The sequence below is a fragment of the Mustela nigripes genome, chromosome 17 (genome assembly GCF_022355385.1).
Source record: "Mustela nigripes isolate SB6536 chromosome 17, MUSNIG.SB6536, whole genome shotgun sequence".
Taxonomy (NCBI): domain Eukaryota; kingdom Metazoa; phylum Chordata; class Mammalia; order Carnivora; family Mustelidae; genus Mustela; species Mustela nigripes.
In genome coordinates this window covers 47,167,235-47,186,763 of record NC_081573.1, presented here as the reverse complement: position 1 = coordinate 47,186,763, position 19,529 = coordinate 47,167,235, and the positions used below count along the sequence as shown (strand labels likewise).

General features: G+C 51.4%; 1 protein-coding gene and 1 pseudogene across 2 annotated transcripts; both read left to right on the top strand.

Annotated features, from left to right (window-relative positions):
- The first annotated feature begins 5,517 nt into the window (after nucleotides 1-5,517).
- Nucleotides 5,518-9,737, top strand: LOC132005555 (dnaJ homolog subfamily C member 7-like; annotated as a pseudogene).
- Nucleotides 9,738-9,968: 231 nt separating this feature from the next.
- Nucleotides 9,969-19,075, top strand: IL34 (interleukin 34). Of its 2 annotated transcripts, none has more exons than XM_059382796.1 (6): nucleotides 9,969-10,054; nucleotides 14,566-14,699; nucleotides 15,471-15,548; nucleotides 15,858-16,016; nucleotides 18,043-18,178; nucleotides 18,413-19,075. In XM_059382796.1, exons 1-6 carry the CDS (start codon nucleotides 10,027-10,029, stop codon nucleotides 18,583-18,585), a joined length of 708 nt encoding a protein of 235 aa, XP_059238779.1. In that variant the 5' UTR covers nucleotides 9,969-10,026; the 3' UTR covers nucleotides 18,586-19,075. The 2 variants fall into 2 exon arrangements, with proteins under 2 accessions (XP_059238779.1, XP_059238778.1); XM_059382795.1 differs by having other exon boundaries at nucleotides 15,855-16,016.
- The last annotated feature ends 454 nt before the right edge of the window (nucleotides 19,076-19,529 follow it).

Here is a 19,529-nt window from a genome sequence, read left to right as displayed (position 1 = left end):
GAGCCTTCGGCTCAGGTCATGATCTCAGGGTCCTGGGATCGAGTCCCGCATCGGGCTCTCTGCTCAGCAGGGAGCCTGCTTCCCTCTCTCTCTCTCTCTGCCTGCCTCTCTGCCTACTTGTGATCTCTGTCAAATAAATAGATAAAATTAAAAAAAAAAAAAAGAAAAGAAAAGAGACTTAAAGGATACATGAAATTTAAGAAAAAGATGAAGCTTGAAAGCTATAGTGTTGAGGGAGGCACAGTTGCTGGATAAAGTGTGTGGATAAAGCCATAAAGAAACCAACACGGTGAATGCTGTCCTAGGACGGTGGTTGCTCTTCGGGGGGGGGTGCTGTGACTGGGGTAGGTCTCATGAGGGGCTTCTGGGGGTGCCTGGCCACCTTTTCTATTTCTCAATTCCAAGACACGATTGTATTACAATAACTCATTAAACTGTACATTTGTTGGATGTTATCCCTGTGTTCTATTTTAAATATTTTATATTATTATTTTTAAGTATTCTCTACATCCAGCATGGGGCTCAGACTTGCAACCCCGAGATCAAGAGTCCTATGCTCTACTGATGGAGCCAGCCAGGTGCCCCAGCTGTGTTTTATTTTAAAATAAAAAGTTTTAAGGGGTGCCCAGATGGCTCAGTTGGTTAAGCGTCTGCCTTTGGCTCAGGGCATCATCTCAGGGGTCCTGGGATTAAGCCCCACATTGGGCTCCCTGCTCAATGGGGAGTCTGCTTCTCCCTCTGCCCCTCCCCCAGCCCGTGCTGTCTCTCAAATAAATAAAATCTTTTAAAAAAATAAAAAGCAATATGCTTTAAAAAATATTCTACCTTTTATAGGCAAAAAGATACAAACTATGAAAAACATGCTTTCCCCCCCAAGATTGATTTTATTTATTTATTTATTTATTTATTTATTTATTTATTTATTTATTTTAGAGCATGAGGCAAAGGGAGAGGGAGAGAGACCCCCCAGCAAACTCCGGCTGAGTGTGGATCCTGACCGGGGCTAGATCCCGGGACGCTGGGATCAATACCTGAGCTGAAATCAAGAGTCAGATGCCTAACCAAATGAGCCACCCAGGTGTCCCTGCTTCTGTTTTGAAATATAAACAGTTCAATGATAAATCAGAATATATGAAATGTTTATCTTCAAGGAGAGGGAAATGATAGGAGTGAAAGATAGGGACTGGAAGCTAGAACTTTCTGAACATACCTTCTATAGTTTTTACTTTGGAATTATGTGTTTTATGTAATTAAAGTTTTTAAAAATCCCTAAAAATAATAAGCAGATGGAAATGTATGGTTTTTGGACTATACATGTCCAATGAGGAGATAACTGAACATAGAACCACGAAGAAAACTTAAACTGCATGGACTTGTCTCTTGTTAAGTGATATCAGTGTTACCATTTTGAAACTACTGTCCATACAGAAGGAGAAAACAAATAATCATCTTAAGTGTCAATAAGAAAAAAGATTCTCAGTACAAGGCAAGTGAGATGCACATAATCCAAGGGAGTTAAAAGAAACCTTATAATTCTAATGATTTATCTACAGATTATTTTTATACTTAAAAATAATAATTTCTGAGGCACCTGCATGTCTCCAATTGGTTGAGTGTCTGACTCCTGATTTCAGCTCAGGTCATGAGATCAGGGTGGTGAGATCAAGCCCCGCACTGGGCTCCGTGCTGAGTGTGGAGCCTGTTTAAGATTCTTTCTTTCCCTCTGCCCCTCCCCTCCACTTGGATGAGGGCTTGCTGTGTCTTCCTCTGGAAAAAAAAAAAAAAAAAAAAGGTCTGTCCGCCTGAAGAGCCTACGGACACTGACAACCAATAAGCACCCCTAGAGCTCAGGCTCTGATTTCTAAGTATTATTCCCCACAAACAGAGCTCTGCGGAAAAGTAGCTCATTTCTAGTCCGAGGCAGAAAATGTCCAAGATGAGCCTCGAAACTCCATTCATGTTTGAAAGCAAGGAAGCTGTTGAAAACTACTGCAGTCATGTTAGTAGGACAGGACCCTACTGGAAGGAGCTCCCACTATCTTCATGATGAAATAATCTGAGCATTAAGAAGAATAACAAACAGCTTCGCAATTTCTTATTGTTACATCTCCAGCTATCATACAGCCCCATGACTCACCCCTAGATAGTTCCCTAAGAAAAATAAAATATTTCCAGAGAAAGACCATTTGTATGCAAATGTATGTGGCTTTATTCATACTTGGGAAACCCTGGGAGCAATGCAAATGCTTGTCAACTGATAAATGGATCAACAAATTGTGATATAATGGAATGCTACTCAGTATAAAAGGAAAAGATGACTGATCTCAACTACACTCTGTTGAGTATCCCCAACACATTTGCTAAGTGAAAGAAGACACAACAGAAAGGGCAGCATACTTTATAATTCTGTTTATATAATATTTTGGGGGGGAAAACCCTATTAGGAATAGCAATTAGATAAATATTCATCAGAGGTATAGAGTGAGGAAAGGGATTGGCTACAAAGGGATACAGGAAAAGTTTTTGGGGTGATAGAAATGTTCCAGATCTTAGCATAACGTGTTTGTGTGTATTTATTAAAACTCATCAAACTGTACACTTAAAGAAGATGAACTTCAGTGTATACAATTTTACCTCAGTCAACCTGCCTTAAAAAGCAACTTTAATGGATTGAAATATAGAAGTTAGAAGATTAATGAATTCAAAATGATACTGAAGAATCATTACTAGTTACCTTTGGAGGATTCTAGGGAAGAACCCATTCTGAAAACTGGTACACAAGCCAAGGGAAAGAATCAAACTATTACCCTGGTTTTTCTATACAGAACAAACTTTGAGGTAAGAAAACAGAGGAGGAGGGAAAGTTCTCCCTTCTAGGAGGATCACAGTAATAAATGTAGAAGGAAAGGTAGAAGCAGAAATTCACCACCCGGACTGACTAATGGAATACTGGATGCGGGCTAGAATCCTCAGTGTTTGATGAAAGATAAAAGGCTGATGGAAAATTTTATAATACATGAATTATGGAGAAAGAACTTGACATTAGCTCACTAAAGGGGGTTGAGAAGACGTTTGGTGCCTCCTGCTGTAAGGCAGTACCTCCTATGAAAACTACACCCAAACTTAATGAAGGTTTTTGATCTGAATATTAAGAAATGCATTGATAAGTATGTTGAATGGCATTCCAAGGATGCAGTCAACCAAATCCAGAATGACCCAGTTTCTTCAACAATAACAAAAAAGGGAAAATAAGCTTTCATATAGTAAAAGGCCTTAAGAGTTCAAAACTTACACAGATTTACAGAAATTTAAGATAGTGTGGTACCGGCATAGAGGGAAACATACAGATCAGTGGAATGGGATTGAGAGTCCAGAAGTAAATCCCTATCTGTCTATGCCTCTGTGGTCAGCTGAGTTCTGGTGAGGGCCCCAGTACCATCCAGTGGAGGAAATAGTCTTTTCAAAAAATGGTGCTGGGACAGTTGGATAGCCCCCACAAAAATGAAGTTGGGCTCTTACCTCAAACCATATGCAAAATTAACTCCAAATGCATCACAGACTTAAATGGAAAAGCTAAAACTATAAAACTCTTAAAATACTTATAAATCATTGTGACCTTGGATTAGGCAGCAGTTTCTTAGATAGGACACCAAAAGCACAAACAACCAAAAAAGAAAAAAAAAAAAGATAAATTGGACTTCATCAGGCTTAAAACTGTCGTGTATCCTGGGACACTATCAACAAAGTGAAAAGACACCCTACAAAATGGGAGAAAATACTTAATCTTGTTTTTAAAATTTTTAAAAAATTATTATTAACGTATAATGTATTATTTGTTTCAAGGGTACAGGTCTGTGACTCAGACTGTTAAGAGCCTAACGATTTGTCTCCCTCTCTGGTTTCATCTTGTTTCATTTTTTCTTCTCTTCTCCTATGATCCTCTGCATTGTTTCTTAAATTCTGCTTATCCGTGAAATCATATGATAATTGTCTTTCTCTGATTGACTTATTTTGCTTAGTATTATACCCTCTAGTTCCATCCATATTGTTGCAAATGGCAAGATTTCTTTCTTTCTTTATTTTCCCCCATGGCTGAATAAGACCACATGTTCTTTATCCATTCATCTGTCAATGGATATCTGGGCTCTTTCCATGGTTGGGCTATTGTGGACATTGCTGCCATAAACATTGGAGTGCAGGTGCCCCTTTGGATCACTACATTTGTATCTTTGGGGTCAATGCCCAGTAGTGCAATTGGTGGATTATAGGGTACCTCTCTTTTCAACTTTCCGAGGAACCTCCATATTGTTTTCCAAAGTGGCTGTACCAACTTGCACCCCCACCAACAGTGTAAGAGGGTTCCCTTTTCTCCACAACCTCTAGCACATTTGTTGTTTCTTCCCTTGTCAACTTTTGCCATTCTAACTGATGTAAGGTGGTGTATCAGTGTGGTTTTGATTTGAATTTCCCTGATGGCTAATAACATTGAACATTTTTTCATGGGTCTGTTAGCAGTTTGTATGTCTTCTTTGGAAAAGTGTCTGTTCATGTCTTCTGGCCATTTTTTTTTTACTTGATTATTTGTTTTTTGGGTGTTGAGTTTGAGAAGTTCTTTATAGATCTTGGATATCAGCGCTTTGTCTGTAGTCTCATTTGCAATTATCTTCTCCCATTCCGTGGGTTGCCTTCTTGTTTTGTTGCCTGTTTCCTTTGCTGTGCAGAAGCTTTTGATCTTGATGAAGTCCCAATAGTTCACTTTCACTTTTGTTTCCCTCGCCTTTGGAGACATGTCTTGAAAGAAGTCGCTGTGGCTGATGTCGAAGACGTTCCTGCCTATGTTCTCCTCTAAGATTTTGATGGATTCCTGTATCACACTGAGGTCTTTCATCCATTTAGAGTTTATCTTTGTGTGCGGTGTAAGAGAATGGTCCAATATCCTTCTTCTCCATGTGGCTGTCCAATCTTCCCAGCACTTTTATTGAAAAGACTGTCTTTTTTCCACAGGGTATTAATTCATAATAGCCCCCCAGTGAAAACAAACCAAATGTCCATCAATTGAGGAATGGTTAGAGAAAATGTGGTGTATCCCTACAAAGGAATATTATTTGACAGTAAAAAAGAATGGAGTGGTAGTCTCAGGGGTAAGATGGTGATTGCCTCCAGCACCATGTGGTAATGGCGGTGGCAGAGCCAGAGCTGCTCCATAGTGAAGAGGGAAGCAAAGTCTTTCAAGGAAGAAAGGAAATGCAAACTATGCCAAGAAAGATGTTAGTGAAGCTTATAATTATTGTACTAAAATCTAGATATGGGGGCACCTGGGTGGCTCAGTGAGTTAAAGCCTCTGCCTCCGGCTCAGGTCATGATCTCAGGGTCCTGGGATTGAGCCCCACATCAGGCTCTCTGCTCAGCAGGGAGCCTGCTTCCCTTCCTTTCTCCCTGCCTGCCTCTCTGCCTACTTGTGATCTCTGTCTGTCAAATAAATAAATACAATCTTAAAAAAAACCCAAAAACCTAGATATGCATCCTAAAAATGCTAGCTATGTGAGAATTGAGCGGCTATTTTGATGATGCTCAGAAAGTTCCAGAAAGCTTTTGGAGACACACAGCAGGGAGGTTGAATGATAGTTTTGCCTGGGGATGTCTATGGGAAGGCCAATGGCCCCGACCTCTAGGGAATGCCATGGTGGCATGTCACTGTTTCCAGAGAGCTCTAGAACTGGCCCACAAAAGGGTTCAGGCACAATAATATATATGAGCATGAGAAAAGAACAGAAACAGATTCTGAGAAGCAGGGTTTTTGGCAAGTGGTTTTCAGCATGGATGGTGCCCTAGAGTTTGCCTCATCTGCCGTTGCTTCAAAATTACCAAAGCACAATATTTAGCCATGCTGGGTCATTATCTAGAAGGACAGTCTGCGGCTGGTGACATTCCACTAAGGGCCATGCTCTGTGTGTAGGAGGTCTCAGCCATTTTTAGGAAGACCACATTGAGAAAGTAGTTCAGTTTTTTGCACAGGCTTCCAAGGTGACTCCTGACCACAAAAGTGCCTGCCTTGCTTGCAGAAATGCCAAAGCCCTTAAAGCAGAGAAAGAAGGTCGGAATAAAACATTTAAAGGAGGAAATGACAAGCTGGCCTATGAGCTATATACAGAAGCCCCAGGGACAGACCCCCAACAATATAAAAACAAATGCCGAACCCTGCTCTAACTGGGGTATAGATCATTCCAAGCTCGGGAGACTAGATGGTGCAACAGAAGTTTGCACAAATGCAGCAAGGCTTGGGGCCACTTAATTAAAAGCCTCCTTGGGAAAAGCTCAGTGTTACATGGATACAGAACAATTTCAAAAGCAGGACAGGACTGTGGAAAAGTGTATCAGACGGAGAAAACAGAAGAACATGCCCAGCTCCTAAAACATTGCGCAGCCGGAGCTGAAGGAAAGCCTACTACAAGGTTCTGGGAGCCGACGTGAATGGCTCTGAGGATGAGATCAAGAAAACTCCGCAACAAGCCTTGAAGCACCATCCAGACGGCCCAGGGGGAGCCAGTGCTGAAGTGGAAGAGGAGGAGGAGGAGAGAACGTTCGAGGAAGTCAGCAAAGCTTTTGCTCTTCTCCCCGATCCCGGGAAGTAGACTCACTTTGACACTGGACTGGACACGGATGAGGAGGACAAGCATCTGGTCCGGGAGGAACTTACTTTTTCACTTTGGGTAACCCGAGGAAGCCCTCCAGAACCCGGAGAGTGTGGATTTGCCCGGTGTGACCTGGAATGTGGACACAGCTCACCTGCTCTCTCCTCATCTCTGTGTACTCGGAGCACCGTGGCTTTTCCCGTTGGATCGCCTGGGTCTGTGTGAGTGGGTGAAGGAACGGGGCCCGGTGCCAGGTGCGGGCGTGGGAGCGGGGAAGGGGATGGACAGGGAAGCAGCTTGCGAATTTTTGTTTTCTTGTTTTAACTTTATTTAAAAAGGCAAAAAAATGGGGGGGGGGGCACCTGGCTGGCTCAGTTAGCCGAGCATGTGACTCTTGAGCTCAGGATTTTGAGTTCGAGCCCCATGTTGGGTATAGATATGACTTAAAATTGAAATCTTTAAAAAAATTTTTTCAAATTAAAAAAAAAAATGCTGAAAGGTGCCATGTCCTAGGCTATTTGGGCTGCCGTAATAAAATGCCATGGATGGAGTACTTAAAGGACAGAAGTGCACTCGCTCACAGTTCTGGAGGTCCTCACAGGCTGGAGGTCCGAGCTCAGGGACAGCATGGCTTGTTTCTGGTGTGGACTCTCCCCGTGGGCTGCAGGTGATCGCCTCGCTGTGGGCTCACACGACCTCTTCCCTGGGCGGGGTGGAGAGGCATGCAGGGAGAGCAGGAAGCTCTCTGTCTAGTGGCTCTTCTTATAAAGTCACAAATCCCATTATGGGGGCCCCACCCTTGTGGCCTCATCTAATCCTAATGACCTCCCAAAGCCCCATCTCCCACCACACCGGGGGCTAGGGCTACAACCTAGGAAGTTAGGGGGATACACTGAGTTTATCACACAGTACGAGATGAACGAACCCTGAAAACATTACACTAAGTGCAAGAAGCGAGTCCTAAAGGACCACATACTGTGTGACTCCATTGATAAGAAATGTCCAGAAGAAGCAAATCTATAGAGACGGGAAGAAAATCCATAGAGACGGAAAGCAAATTTGTAGGTTGCTTGCCAGGGACTGGATGAGGGGAAGAAGTAAACAGAGATTGCAAATGAATACAGTTTATTTTGGGGGTGATGAAAATGTTCTGAGGGGCGCCTGGGTGACTCAGTGGGTTAAGCCTCTGCTTTCAGCTCAGGTCATGATCTCAGGGTCTTGGGATCGAGCCCTACATCAGGCTCTCTGCTCGGCAGGGAGCCTGCGTCCCCTCTCTCTGCCTGCCTCTCTGTCTACTTGTGATCTCTGTCTGTCAAATAAATAAATAAAATCTTAAAAAAAATGTTCTGAAAATAGATTGTGGGTGATTGTTGTACAACTTTGTGAATCTACTAAAAGAATCTCAAGGAATTCTACACTTGGAAATGGCAAATTTTATGGCCTGTGAAGTATATCTTAATAATAAAAAAAAAAGAAAAAAGATGTTGAGACACATCAATCAATGGACCTTGTTGGACTCTCAATTCAAACAAAGAAACTTAAAAAAAAGACAGATATTTTTATTTTTAATTTTTTTATTTTTAAAGATTTTTATTTATTTAACAGATCACAAGTAGGCAGAGAGGCAGGCAGGGTGGGGGGAAGGAGGCCCCCCAATGAACAGGGAGTCTGATGCGGGGCTCAATCCCAGGACCCTGAGATCGTGACCTGAGCCAAAGGCAGAAGCTTAACTCACTGAGGCACGCAGGCGCCCCAAGAGACACATATTTTTAAAACAATCAGGGAAAATTGAACATGGATTCTGTATTAAATGATATCAGGAATTCTTGATTTGGGAATGTGCAATAGTAGTAACATGATTATAGTTTTTTTTTTTTTTAAATTTATTTGACAGACAGAGATCACAAGTAGGCAGAGAGGCAGGTAGAGAGAAAGGGGAAAGCAGGCTCCCCGCTGAGCACAGAGCCCGATGCGGGGCTCCATCCCAGGACCCTGAGATCATGATCTGAGCCGAAGGCAGAGGCTTTAACCCACTAAGCCACCCAGGCGCCCCACATGATTAGTTTTTTAAAACGTCGTATTCACAACTGAACTGCGCAGAACATTCCAGCATATACTTTCTTACATACCTGGCCCCTGCGTGAGCTTCCTAATGCCTGCTGTCAGCCGGGGGGTAGCTGGGGGTGGCGTGAGAGAGGCACGTTCTCAAGCTCCTCCTCCTCCCCCATGAGAGAGGTGGTGGGGGGGACAGGGGTGCCCTCTCAGGTGTGGGGAAGGCCACTCTCTGAGGCAGACGGCTGTCAGGCCACTGGTCTGGCCCCATTTGCAGGGAAAGGGCCTACTTTCCTCCGCGCCACCCCGAAGGCTCTAGCGCCCGGGTCATCAGGCGACTCCGATCGGTGTCTTCCTCCGCTTTCCCACATGTGCTCCATTCTGGAGGGGCTCAAGGGCTAGGGCCACAGAAGGCACCCAACTTCCGACTCTCTGGTGTGGTGTGAAGGCGGCTGAGACCTCATTTCTTCCTTTCTTGGCTTCTCCGTCAGGGCCTGGGGGTCTGGGGTGTATGGTGGGGTTCGGGACCGAAGGCCTTTCCGGGAAATTGAAGGCCTTTCTGGGAGATTCATGCTCGAGGAGACTGCCCAGAGAGCTGCGGTTTTCACCTCCTGGCAGCCCGAGTCCTTCAGGTACTTTACAACCTCACCTCCTTCAGGAAGCTCCCCGGATTGAACCCATGCAGCCATTCATTGCTCGGTCCTGCTTTTGTTCAGGCCCGTGTCTGTCAGCTGGTGTCCTTGTAACTCACTCCTGGGCCGGCACTGCCCTCGGGAGGTTCCGAAGTCCCTTCTCGCATGCAGCCGGGTGGCTGGCCTCCGGAGTCTCCCCGGGGTCCCCGGCCGGGCTGGGGGTGCCGCGTGCACACAGACTCCCGGTGCCCGTGGCTGATGTCTGAGTGGCAGCACTGCTCTTACATAATCGGTTTCTCTCCTCCTTTCTCCCTCCAGAGCCAGATTTCACATTGAGCAGCTGCAGACGGAGAAATCAGAGAAAGCACAACCCAGCCCCGGATTCCGAGGGGCCTGCTGGGGACTCTCTCCTCCCGCTTGAGACGGAAGACCCCGAGGCCGGAGTCTCAGGCCAGGTCCCGCCAGCTGCCATGGGACTCGCGGCCGCCGCCCCCCAGCTGCCCTCTGCGCGGCCAGGCAGATAAGGGCGGGCACTGCCCCAGGAGCACCTGCCGCCCCCTGCCGGGCAGCTCCTCTGTGGCCAGCCCTTCCCCAGCCTTGGGGCACCTTCGCTGACCCGAGGCCATGTAGGCCCCATCTGGGCCTTTGTGGAGAGACACACACGGCCGGGGACACCGCCTCTGCTCTCTGGGGGGACACAGCACGCCACCATGTCCTGGGGAATCGCCGGGCTGCACTGTGAGTACCGGGGTGGGGTGGGGGGGGGGGCTGTCCGTGGAGACTGCCCCGGGAGGCATTGGCCCAGAGCCGGGCTCTGCTGTAACCAAGGCAACCGGGCCATTCCTGCTGGTGAGAAGTTGAGATGCTTCCCAGCTTAACAGCTTGGGGACTCCCGTGACCGCTCTCTGCCCTGGCTGTAGCCCACCGCAGCTCAGACCCGCAGTGTGGCTCCAGGTCCTGGGCTGGTTGGCATGGTCAGTGGGTGGTCAAGGGGATGGGGCAGGCACGGGGTGCAAGGGGCAGCAGCACCTTCTCAGGCTGTCTGGTGCTGGGGTGCACGGGCTGTGGGGGCAGAGAGGAATTCTGGTCTCCCTGGGTGTGGCCAGCCGGGGGCGGGAGCTTGTGGAAGTGTCTCCCAAGCCCCGTGGGAGAAGTGCCACCAGGTGCTGGAGGAGGCAGCCTGTTCCCTCTGCCCCTCCCTCCGTGACAGAACAAAATTAAGAGGCAGAAAGAGAACAGTGTTGTTGGTAAAAAGAAAAAATAAGTTGAAATGAGGACAGAACGTGTCTAGAAGCCTCTCAAGCCCGCTGGTGGGAGGCCAGACCAAGATCCCTTCAGACTCCAAGATTCAATTGAATTGACTCAAATTCAACACATTTTTCTGGTGCCTCCCACATGCCCACTGGAGAGTGACTGCCATGGCAACAAGGACTGGGCTAGCTCGTGCCCCTCTCCCCGACGCCTGGCGTGGAGGTCGGCGCTCGGAGCTGGGTGCCTTATGGATGAGGTCTGGGGTTTGATCCCGCAAGGGGTCCAGGCTGGCCCTTGGGGAGGGATACTGCAAAGGGTCGGGACACGCAGAACAGGCAGAAGGAGCCAGGCCCAGTGTTCTGGAAGCTTCCAGATCACAAGGAGCAAGAAGAGTGGTGTGGTGAGGAGACACTTGAGCGGACAGGACAGTGTTCACACAGGTGGATGTAGGAAGGTGAGGACAGTGTCTCAGGTAGAGGGAACAGCATGAGTCAGGGTTCAGCCTTGGGACCATGAAAGGCCAGGCTGGAAAGCAGGTTTGGGCTCAGGTGGTGGAGGCCATAAAGGCCAGTCCATGAGACATCAGGGAGCCCAGGAAGGTTCATGATCCAGGAGTGGGGTTGTGACTGGGAGTTACTCTGCTTTCGGAAGATCAGCGTGTGCTACTTACAGGCTGTGCTGCGACCTTGTGGGCAGGAAGTGACGAGGGTCTGTTCCGGAGGTGGCCCTGGGAGCGGAAGGCATGGTGGAGGCCCACTGCCCGCTGGGGCAGGGATGGGCTGTGGGGTGGGAGGCGGGGGCGGGGGCTGCGGGTCGGGGGCTCGCAGAGGGGCTGGGTGCTGGGGAAGGATGGGCTGCCATAATAAACCGCCACAAACTCGGTGACTGAACAGGGCAGAAATTTCTTCTGTCCCAGGTCTGGAGGCCAGAAGTCTAAAATTAAGGTGGGGACAGGGCCACGCCTCCTCCGGAGCTCTAGGGGAGACTCCTTTCTGCCTCTTCCTGCCTCAGGTGGTGGCTGGCAGTCCGTGGTTTGGGGTGCCACCGTGCTGGTCTGTATCTGTCTCCTCCTGACTCTTTCTGCTTATCTCTCTGTCCCCTCCACTTCTTATGAGGACACCTGGTCATTGGATTTAAGTCGGGCCTTCATGTTATCCCCAAAGACCCCATTTCCTAATAAGGTCACATCTGAAGCCCTGGGTGAATGAGGATTTTGGGGGGATGCTGGTCAGCCCTCTGTGCAGGTTCAGATTCGGTTGCTGCGGGTGTGGACAAGCCCCATTCGTCCCTCCGCAAGGGTCTGTCCCCAGGGGAGGCGCCACCCCTCCCGCTCCCAGCCAGGGATCCGAGAAGGGAGCTCCTTCCTCACTTGCTTTTTCTTCAGCCTCCTCTTCTGTCTTGGGGATGTCTTCCTTCTGGAGGGTGGGGACCAAGAGCAGCCCTCTTCCCGGGTCAGGGGTGCACTGGTGGTGGGGCTCTCTGGGGTTCAGAGCTGCTGTGAGGCTACAGCCATGCTGGCCCCGTGGAGTCACTGGTCGCTGGCCTGTTTCTTGGGGTGGAGACAGCAGAAAAGGGGCTGAAATTTGGAGGTGGTGGTCAGTCTGCAGATCTAAAGGAAGTCTGGGTCTGGCGGAAGGCAGATGACCCATGGACAAGGTTTCTGGCTCAGCCCATGCATGCCAGGATGGCTTTTTCTGGCTTGTTCCTGCTGGGAGCCCACTGCTGTCAGGACAGGGGTGAGGGCAGCAAGCGTGGGACTTCAGGATGACTGGCCCATGGGAAGGAAGGCCAAGTGTGGACGGAGATACTGATTTTAAAGACAAGATGCAAATTCAGATTTTTACGTGAAATCTCTGTGAACTGAGTTGTGGCCCTTGGGACACCAGTTTGCAACTGTCTCTGGAGGTCGGTGGTTCTCCAAGTGTAGTCCCCAGATCAAGATCCAAGCAGCAGCTTGGAACTTGCTAGAAATACAAATTCTCCAGGCCCACCCCAGACTTCCTGACTCAGACACTCTGGGCCTTAACCAGTTTTCCAGAAAATTAGGATGCATGCTCCTCATCCCTTGTTCAAGATGAACCCCCCACAGTACTCAGTCAACAAGACAATGTTGTGGCTGACTGCATTATGGATTCACATACTGGGGGCCGGGTTGTCTGGTCAAGACAATGAGTGAGGTGGACAGATGGTGCTAGAGACCGAGATGATGCGGGCTGGTTCAGGCAGGGGAGAGCCTGGTTGGGGCTTGGGGGAAGGAGTCTCGGTGAGACCTTGAGAGAGGTCTGCCGTGTGAGAGGATACCCAGGGCAGAGGCAAAGTGTTAGCAAAAACCATAAACCAGGAATCAGCAGAAAACACTGGTTCTGTTTGTGTTTCTCTGGTCTTCTGTCCAAAATCCAATGCAAGCACTTGGGAAGAGACAAGAGAGAGGAAATGCAAGATGGGTTGCAAATTTGCAACCTTGAAAAATACGGTTGGTGGACTGCTGTGCGAGGAAGGGCTGGTGGGGCCAGCACATCCTGGACATGGGCTTGGGGCCATGTGGGGCACTCCTGGGGAGGGTCCAGCCAGAGCCAGGACCAGGTGGCAGCACTGAGAAGGTGGAGAGGTGGCCAGGAGCAGGCCCAGGCCAGGGAGGGAGTAAGCAAAAACCTTCTCTGACAAAGTGGTTTTGACTGGTGACGATGGTAATGAACATGTGGGCCATTTACAGATTGTCATTCTTAGGGAGAGAATACCACAGCAGGACTCTTTGTCCACGAGTCTTTTGGTGATGGCTCTCTTTCTTGTTTTCCTTCAGGCTTATCCCTAGAAATGAATTCAATGGGTCAAAGGATGAAACATTTACAAAATTTTTTTAAAAGAGTATTTATTGGAGGGCGGGGGAGGGGCAGAGGGAGAGAGAGTCCCAGATAGACTCCCTGATGAGTACGGAGCCCAGTGCGGGGCTGGATCTCATAACCCTGAGATCAGGGCCTGAGCTGAAACCGAGAGTCAGATGCTTAACCCGCTGCACAACCCAGGCTCTCCAGCAGGTCAAAGGATGTGAAAAATTTTTAGGCTTAATAGGTCAACGGGTGTGGACATTATTAAGTCCACCAATACAAAAAATGGCCAAAATGCTTTCCAGGATAAGAGCACCTGCCTCACGACTTTGCCAGCACCAAGTGTTATGAAAATGAAATAGAAAAAAACCCGACTTTCCTTTTTGATAAGTGAAACATGGCATCTGATTGTTTTAATATGTATTTCTTTACCTTTACTGGGGAGTTTTTTGGGGGGATACGTCTCCTGCCCATCTGTGTTTTCTTTCTGCTTTGATGAGTCTGAAGCATTTTCCTATTTGTTGGAGACTCCGATATTTTTTGTAAGTGTGTTCGGGTCCAAGAAATCACAAAAGCGGTTTTTGAAGTCACAGTGACTCCCCCCAGCGGCGAAAGCTGGTAATGTTCGAAGGCCGACCGCTGGCTGGCGGGGCTGGGAGAAGCCGCAGCCGGAGAGCAGCGCGCTTCCCCAGGACAAGCACACTGGAAGGGCCACAGTGATTCGTGCTTCTTAGAGGGTTGCCAAGAGCAGCTACAGCAGGGAGGGAAGTGGCTCCAGACACCCTAGAGTCATTTGCAGAGTTGAACGAGCCTCCGTGCCTCCTGAATCCGCAGATGGAAATGCAGACCCAGGCTTTGAGGACACTCCAACCCTCGAGGGGGTGGGGGCCAAGGCTGCCCTGGAAAGGAGGCTGTGCCTGCCTCATGAGGAGACTTGACACCAACCTCAGGGTGTGACTGCTGGGGGGACTCTGCCTGCTGGGGGCAGGGATGCACCAGCGCGACTGCTTGTGCTCACCTGGCCTTGCTGCCTGAGCCTGGACCCTGGAGGGGAGGGCGTCCTCTGGGCTCTGCACCCCCACCCCTCCCATGGCTGGGAGAAGGGAGGGCACACCCAGGGGGCGGGGGAGTGGCGCAGGGCGCTCATGTATTGCTGTTGGGTTCGGTCCACAGATCTCGGGATCCTCCTTGGCATGGCCTTGGGGAACGAGGGTTTGGAGATGTGGCCCTTGACCCAGACCGAGGAGTGTGCAGTTACCGGCTTTCTGCGGGACAAGCTACAGTACAGGAACCGTCTTCAGTACATGGTAACTGTGTAGGCACCTGCCCAAGCCCCCGGGCTCCCAGAGGGTAGGGCCTTGCGGGCCCCGCCATGGGTCTGTGTCAGCCCTGAGCCCATGGCCTCTTTCTCCACGGCACACACCAGTGTGCCTGGTCCGCACTGACTGTCCCCTTCCCTGCAGGTGTCCCCCCAGGCCCTTCACCCCTGCTACTTGATCTGACCTTTGATCCTTTCTCCCCATGCCGCTCACCCTGTGACTCACGAGTGGATTCCAGGAAGACTTGCGGGACTGGCAGGGCAGAGAGATAAGGACCTGGCACTGTGGCTCTAAAAGTCTGTCTTTTTTCTTTTCTCCTTGACAGCTTTACTAGATGTCATTCACACACCACACTATTCACCTGTTAAAGGGTACAGCTCAGCGGTTTTCAGTATCCGGCAGAACACTGCAGCCAGCACCATAAGAAGTTTAGATCATCTTATTTGAGCTAGTTTTCCTCACCTCCAAAAAATATAGTACTCTTGGGGGTACTAGGTCCTCCAACCACTTCTTGGCCTAAAGTTTCTGCCATCGTAGGAACTCCACACTTTGTCTCAGTCTCCCCTGTGTCCCAGAGGAAGGAGAGCTGTTGTTACCCTAGGGGAGAGCGGAGGGCTTCTTTTCTCTCAAAGGCCACCGCTGCCATCAGCGGGTTGGTCCTTGGCCCTCTCCTTCTACAGCAGATTTTCTGGGAGCGGGGGGAGCCTGTCTGAGCCATTTCTGACTCTGACCTCATGGTTTGTTCTTGTACTTCCCCAGAAACACTACTTCCCCATCAACTACAGGGTCAGCGTGCCTTATGAGGGGGTGCTCAGAATGGCCAACATCACCAGGCTGGTGAGAACCCCTCCTGGGCTGGGAGACCCCCTCCTGGGCTGGGAGACCCCTGCCTCCTGGGACACCCCACGGACCCAACCTGAGAAGCACATTGGTCTTTTCAGGTCCTGCTGCCAGGGGGCTTTCCCAGCTCTGGGACCAAGCCTGCCCTTGGCCGAGGCCTCGAGGCTGCTCCTTGTTTACCACGGCTGCCCGTTCTCTGCTCCCTTCATGGGGCCGCGTGGGGTGGGGGGTGATCAGAGCAGTGGCGGGGCGGGCCCGGAGGCACATGTCTGCCGGCCTCAGCGATCTCTCCTGTACCCGCAGCAGAGGGCGAGGGTCAGCCAGCGGGAGCTGCGGTACCTGTGGGTCTGGGTGAGCCTCAGCGCTACCGAGTCGGTGCAGGAGGTGCTGTTCGAGGGCCACCCGTCCTGGAAGTACCTGGAGGAGGTCCGCACGCTGCTGCTGGACGTGCAGCAGAGCCTCACGGTGAGCTGCGCCCAGCTGCGGGGCTGGGGACGCGCATGCGCGCAGGGGTGGCGGCCAGGGATGGTTGAGGTGTGGACACGTGGAAAGTTTCGGCGTGTCCTAAAGGGCGTGGGAGAAATGAGAGAGGAAGACAGGGCCAGTGCCTGGTGGGTGACCTTGGCTAGGGGCAGGAGAGGCTGTCCCTCTTGACCTGGGATCTTGGCCAAGTCATCGATCCCTCTGGCTTTGTGGAGGCTCCTCTTGGGGGAGAGGAGAGGAAGCATGAAGAGGCAGAGGAATGAACACAGGTTTTAGGGTAAGGACGTGCTTACTTGTAAAGGTGGATACATGACATCCTACGTTTGTTAAAGTCCACAGCTCGTACAGCGCAAAGTCAACTATGGGCTTGATGTTGTAAGAAGGTTCCTGAACATGGCCTGCGTGGCAGGGTTGATGGGAGGCCTCTATAAAGCCGGCAGCCTAGTGTGAGCCCCTGCAGGCCATGGGTGTGCTGCGGGACCCCTCCCCCACTTTTGCCCTAGTCCCCAAGTAAGAGCCTTCCCGGGGAGCCCCACCTGCTGCCCAGCCAGAGCTGGGAGCTGCAGGGGACCCCCATAGCTGCTGGGAGTTCTGGGGGAGGCTCTGGTTTGGGCGGAGGCTTGGAGGCCCAGTGGTCTCCTCGGTGGCTCTCCGGTGCCCGTGGGCAGCAGGAGTTGGAGCTGACCTGAAAAGACAGTTTTGCATCCTTGGTTTTCCTTGAGAGAGCTCCGACTCTGAGCATTTGGGAGCTGTGTTGGAGGTTGCGCGCGGGCTGAGGCTGGGGGCCCGGGTCCCCCAGGTTGTTCACATTTAACTGGCTTTAAGTCCGTCTTCATTCTCACGGAGTTAAGTCTGTGCCCCGCTCCGAAAATGCCCAGCATCTGGTGGGCAGTCGGCTCTTCCCGCCAGGGACTGGGCCATGGGGATGGGCGCCTTCTCTCTCCTGCCACCCTCACTGTTCTTTCAAAGCCTTTGTAGACTGTTTTTTTTGAGTTGCTGTGAACAGGACTGCTAACTGGTGGAATAATACAGAAATTCTCCTGCCACAGGCCTGGGGCCAGAAGCCCTGCACTCAGGGTGGCAGCAAGGCCGTGTTCTCTCGAAAGGTTCTGGGGAGGAGGGACCCTTCCTGCCTCTTCCCTGCTTCTGCTGACTGCTACTGCTGTTGGCTTGTGGCCACATGTCCCTCACGTGGCCTTTCCCTCGAGTGCCCCCTCTTACAAGGCCGCCAGGCACTGGGGATTTAGGGACTACCCTATATTCAAACTGATCTCATCTGGAGATCCTTAATTATATCTGCAAACATCCTGTTCCCAAATAGGGGCATGTTCACAGGTCCCAGGGTTGGACATAGTTTTTTTGGAGGGGGGGATTAGGGGGACGGGCACTTCAACCCTGTACACTCTCAGGTTCAGGCCCTGCATCTCCGTTCTAGGCCACGTCCCCTGTACCAGCTCTGGCTCCCGGTTCCGTCCCTGGGTGTGCCTGCCTGCTCCCCAGTGTTCCCTGTCATTGCATACGGTGGACAGAAGCACCCTGAGCTTGGAGCCGGAGACTGGCCTGGCCAGTATGCCTGGCCCCCAGGTGTCCTCATGAGGGTCCTTTGTCTTGTTCCCTGTAGGCAGTGCAGATCTTTGAATCCTGAAGGACAGTCTCCCGGGCCCAGGACCCCTTCCTTATGTGCTGGTGGCCAGGCCTGGGCTGGAACAGCAGAGATGCCCCCTACTTTGCCCCATCCCGGGCTGCTTCCTGCAGTCATTTTTCCAAAGATGGAAAAAGAGGAACCTCTGTCTTGGGCTTGGGTGAAGGGTGTCGAGGTACCTTGTTGCCTGCAGGAAGCAGTAGAGAAGTTACCCATAGGCCTTCCGGTCACCATTAGTCCCCTTCCTCTAGGGCTGGAGCAGCTCTAAGCAGGGCAGTTTCCGGGATTCTCCTGGGATGTGGCCTTGCCTCTTCCCTGGGGTTGGGGTGGTGGTACCCATGGTCCTGAGGGCCTCCTCCCTTCCAGGATGTGGAGGTCGGCCCCAAGGTGGACGAAACAGTGTCACTCCTGAGTGCCCCGAGGCTAAGCCTGAAGCTGGTGCGACCCAAAGCCCTCCTGGACAACTGCTTCCGGGTCATGGAACTGTTGTACTGTTCGTGCTGTAAGGAACAAGGGGCTGGGGCTGGGGGCTGGACCCCAGGTTTCTGAGCTCGGGTCACTGAGCAGAGCCAGGGCTCTCCTGGGCTTGCCCTCCACCCCCCGGGGCTATAAGGCACTTCTGCAAGCCAAGAGGAGCCCCGGGTATGGGGATGAGAAGAATGTGGTGTGGGCTGGGGACGGAGAGCGCTGTTGACCACTCCTGCAGTCTTTTTTGTTCTCCCCCTGTCTCCTGCAGGTAAACAAAGTTCTGTCCTAAACTGGCAGGATTGTGAGGTGCCGAGCCCTCAGCCCCACAGCCCGGAGCCCTCAGCGCAGTGTGCGGCTGCCCAGCCCTACCCTCTGTCCCAGCGGCCCCCTACCTCCCTCCCTCGCTCCCCAGGATCCGAGACCGGACCCCCGGCTCAGTGAAGCTGCTGAGGGCACAGGCGGAGACCTCTTGCCCCGAGAGGCCCGTGTGGTGACTTATATGGGGAAGCTCAAGGTGCTTCCACAGTTCGGTTGAACTTGAGACTTCTCTGGGCTGTGGTGAGGAGCCCCCCTATCCGCCTTGAGAGAGGAACCCCCAGGAGAGTGTTTTTCCTTTGAGGGGATTCTGTGCCTGAGAAGGGCTCAGCTCCCTGCATTCTGTACCTCACCTGGTCTCCCCTGGAGCAGCGGGGGTCTGGGGGTACCTGAAGGGGGACAGAGGTCTCTCCTCTTCCCGCACCACCTGGGCTGCCTCCCGCACCACCTGGAGGCAGTGCCGAGTGTCTCCTGTGGCCTGCAGAGGCGAGAACCGTGCCGGGCAGGCGGGCGAGCACGGGGAGGGAGGGGGCCGGGCCACACACCCCGTCTTGCCACAGTGGATGCTCTTCCAGTTCCTTATATTTTCTATTAAACACTTGCTTGTTTTGTTTCGGTTTGGTTTGGTTTGCATCTGCAAAGATGAACCCCAGAGGCCTGAGAGCCCCTCCGCGGCCTCCGTGTTCCAGTTCCAGGACTCAAGAGACAGGTGGGCTGGTCGGGCCCTGGGGCCTGGGTCTCAAGATTTGGATTTGGAATGGATGAAGCCTTAGCCTGGAGGCCTGGAAATGGTCTGCGAGGGCCCGAGTTCCTTCCACACCTGCCCGAGCTGCCGGGGCCTCAGTGAGACGGAGACCGAGGGGCAGAGGGTGTTAGGCTGGTCCTCCTCTGTGCCCCCTGGTCGCCCTCCCTGGCTCCATCTGGCTGGGACAGGGTGCAGGTGTTCAAAAGCACAGGTCCTGGCACCGGACCCGGCTGCTCCTGCCCCCCTGCATATGGAGCCCGGGTGCCCCTGCCCCAGGCCCGATCTGGGCTGGGGCCGGGCCTGCATGGCTGCTGCAGGGGGCCGG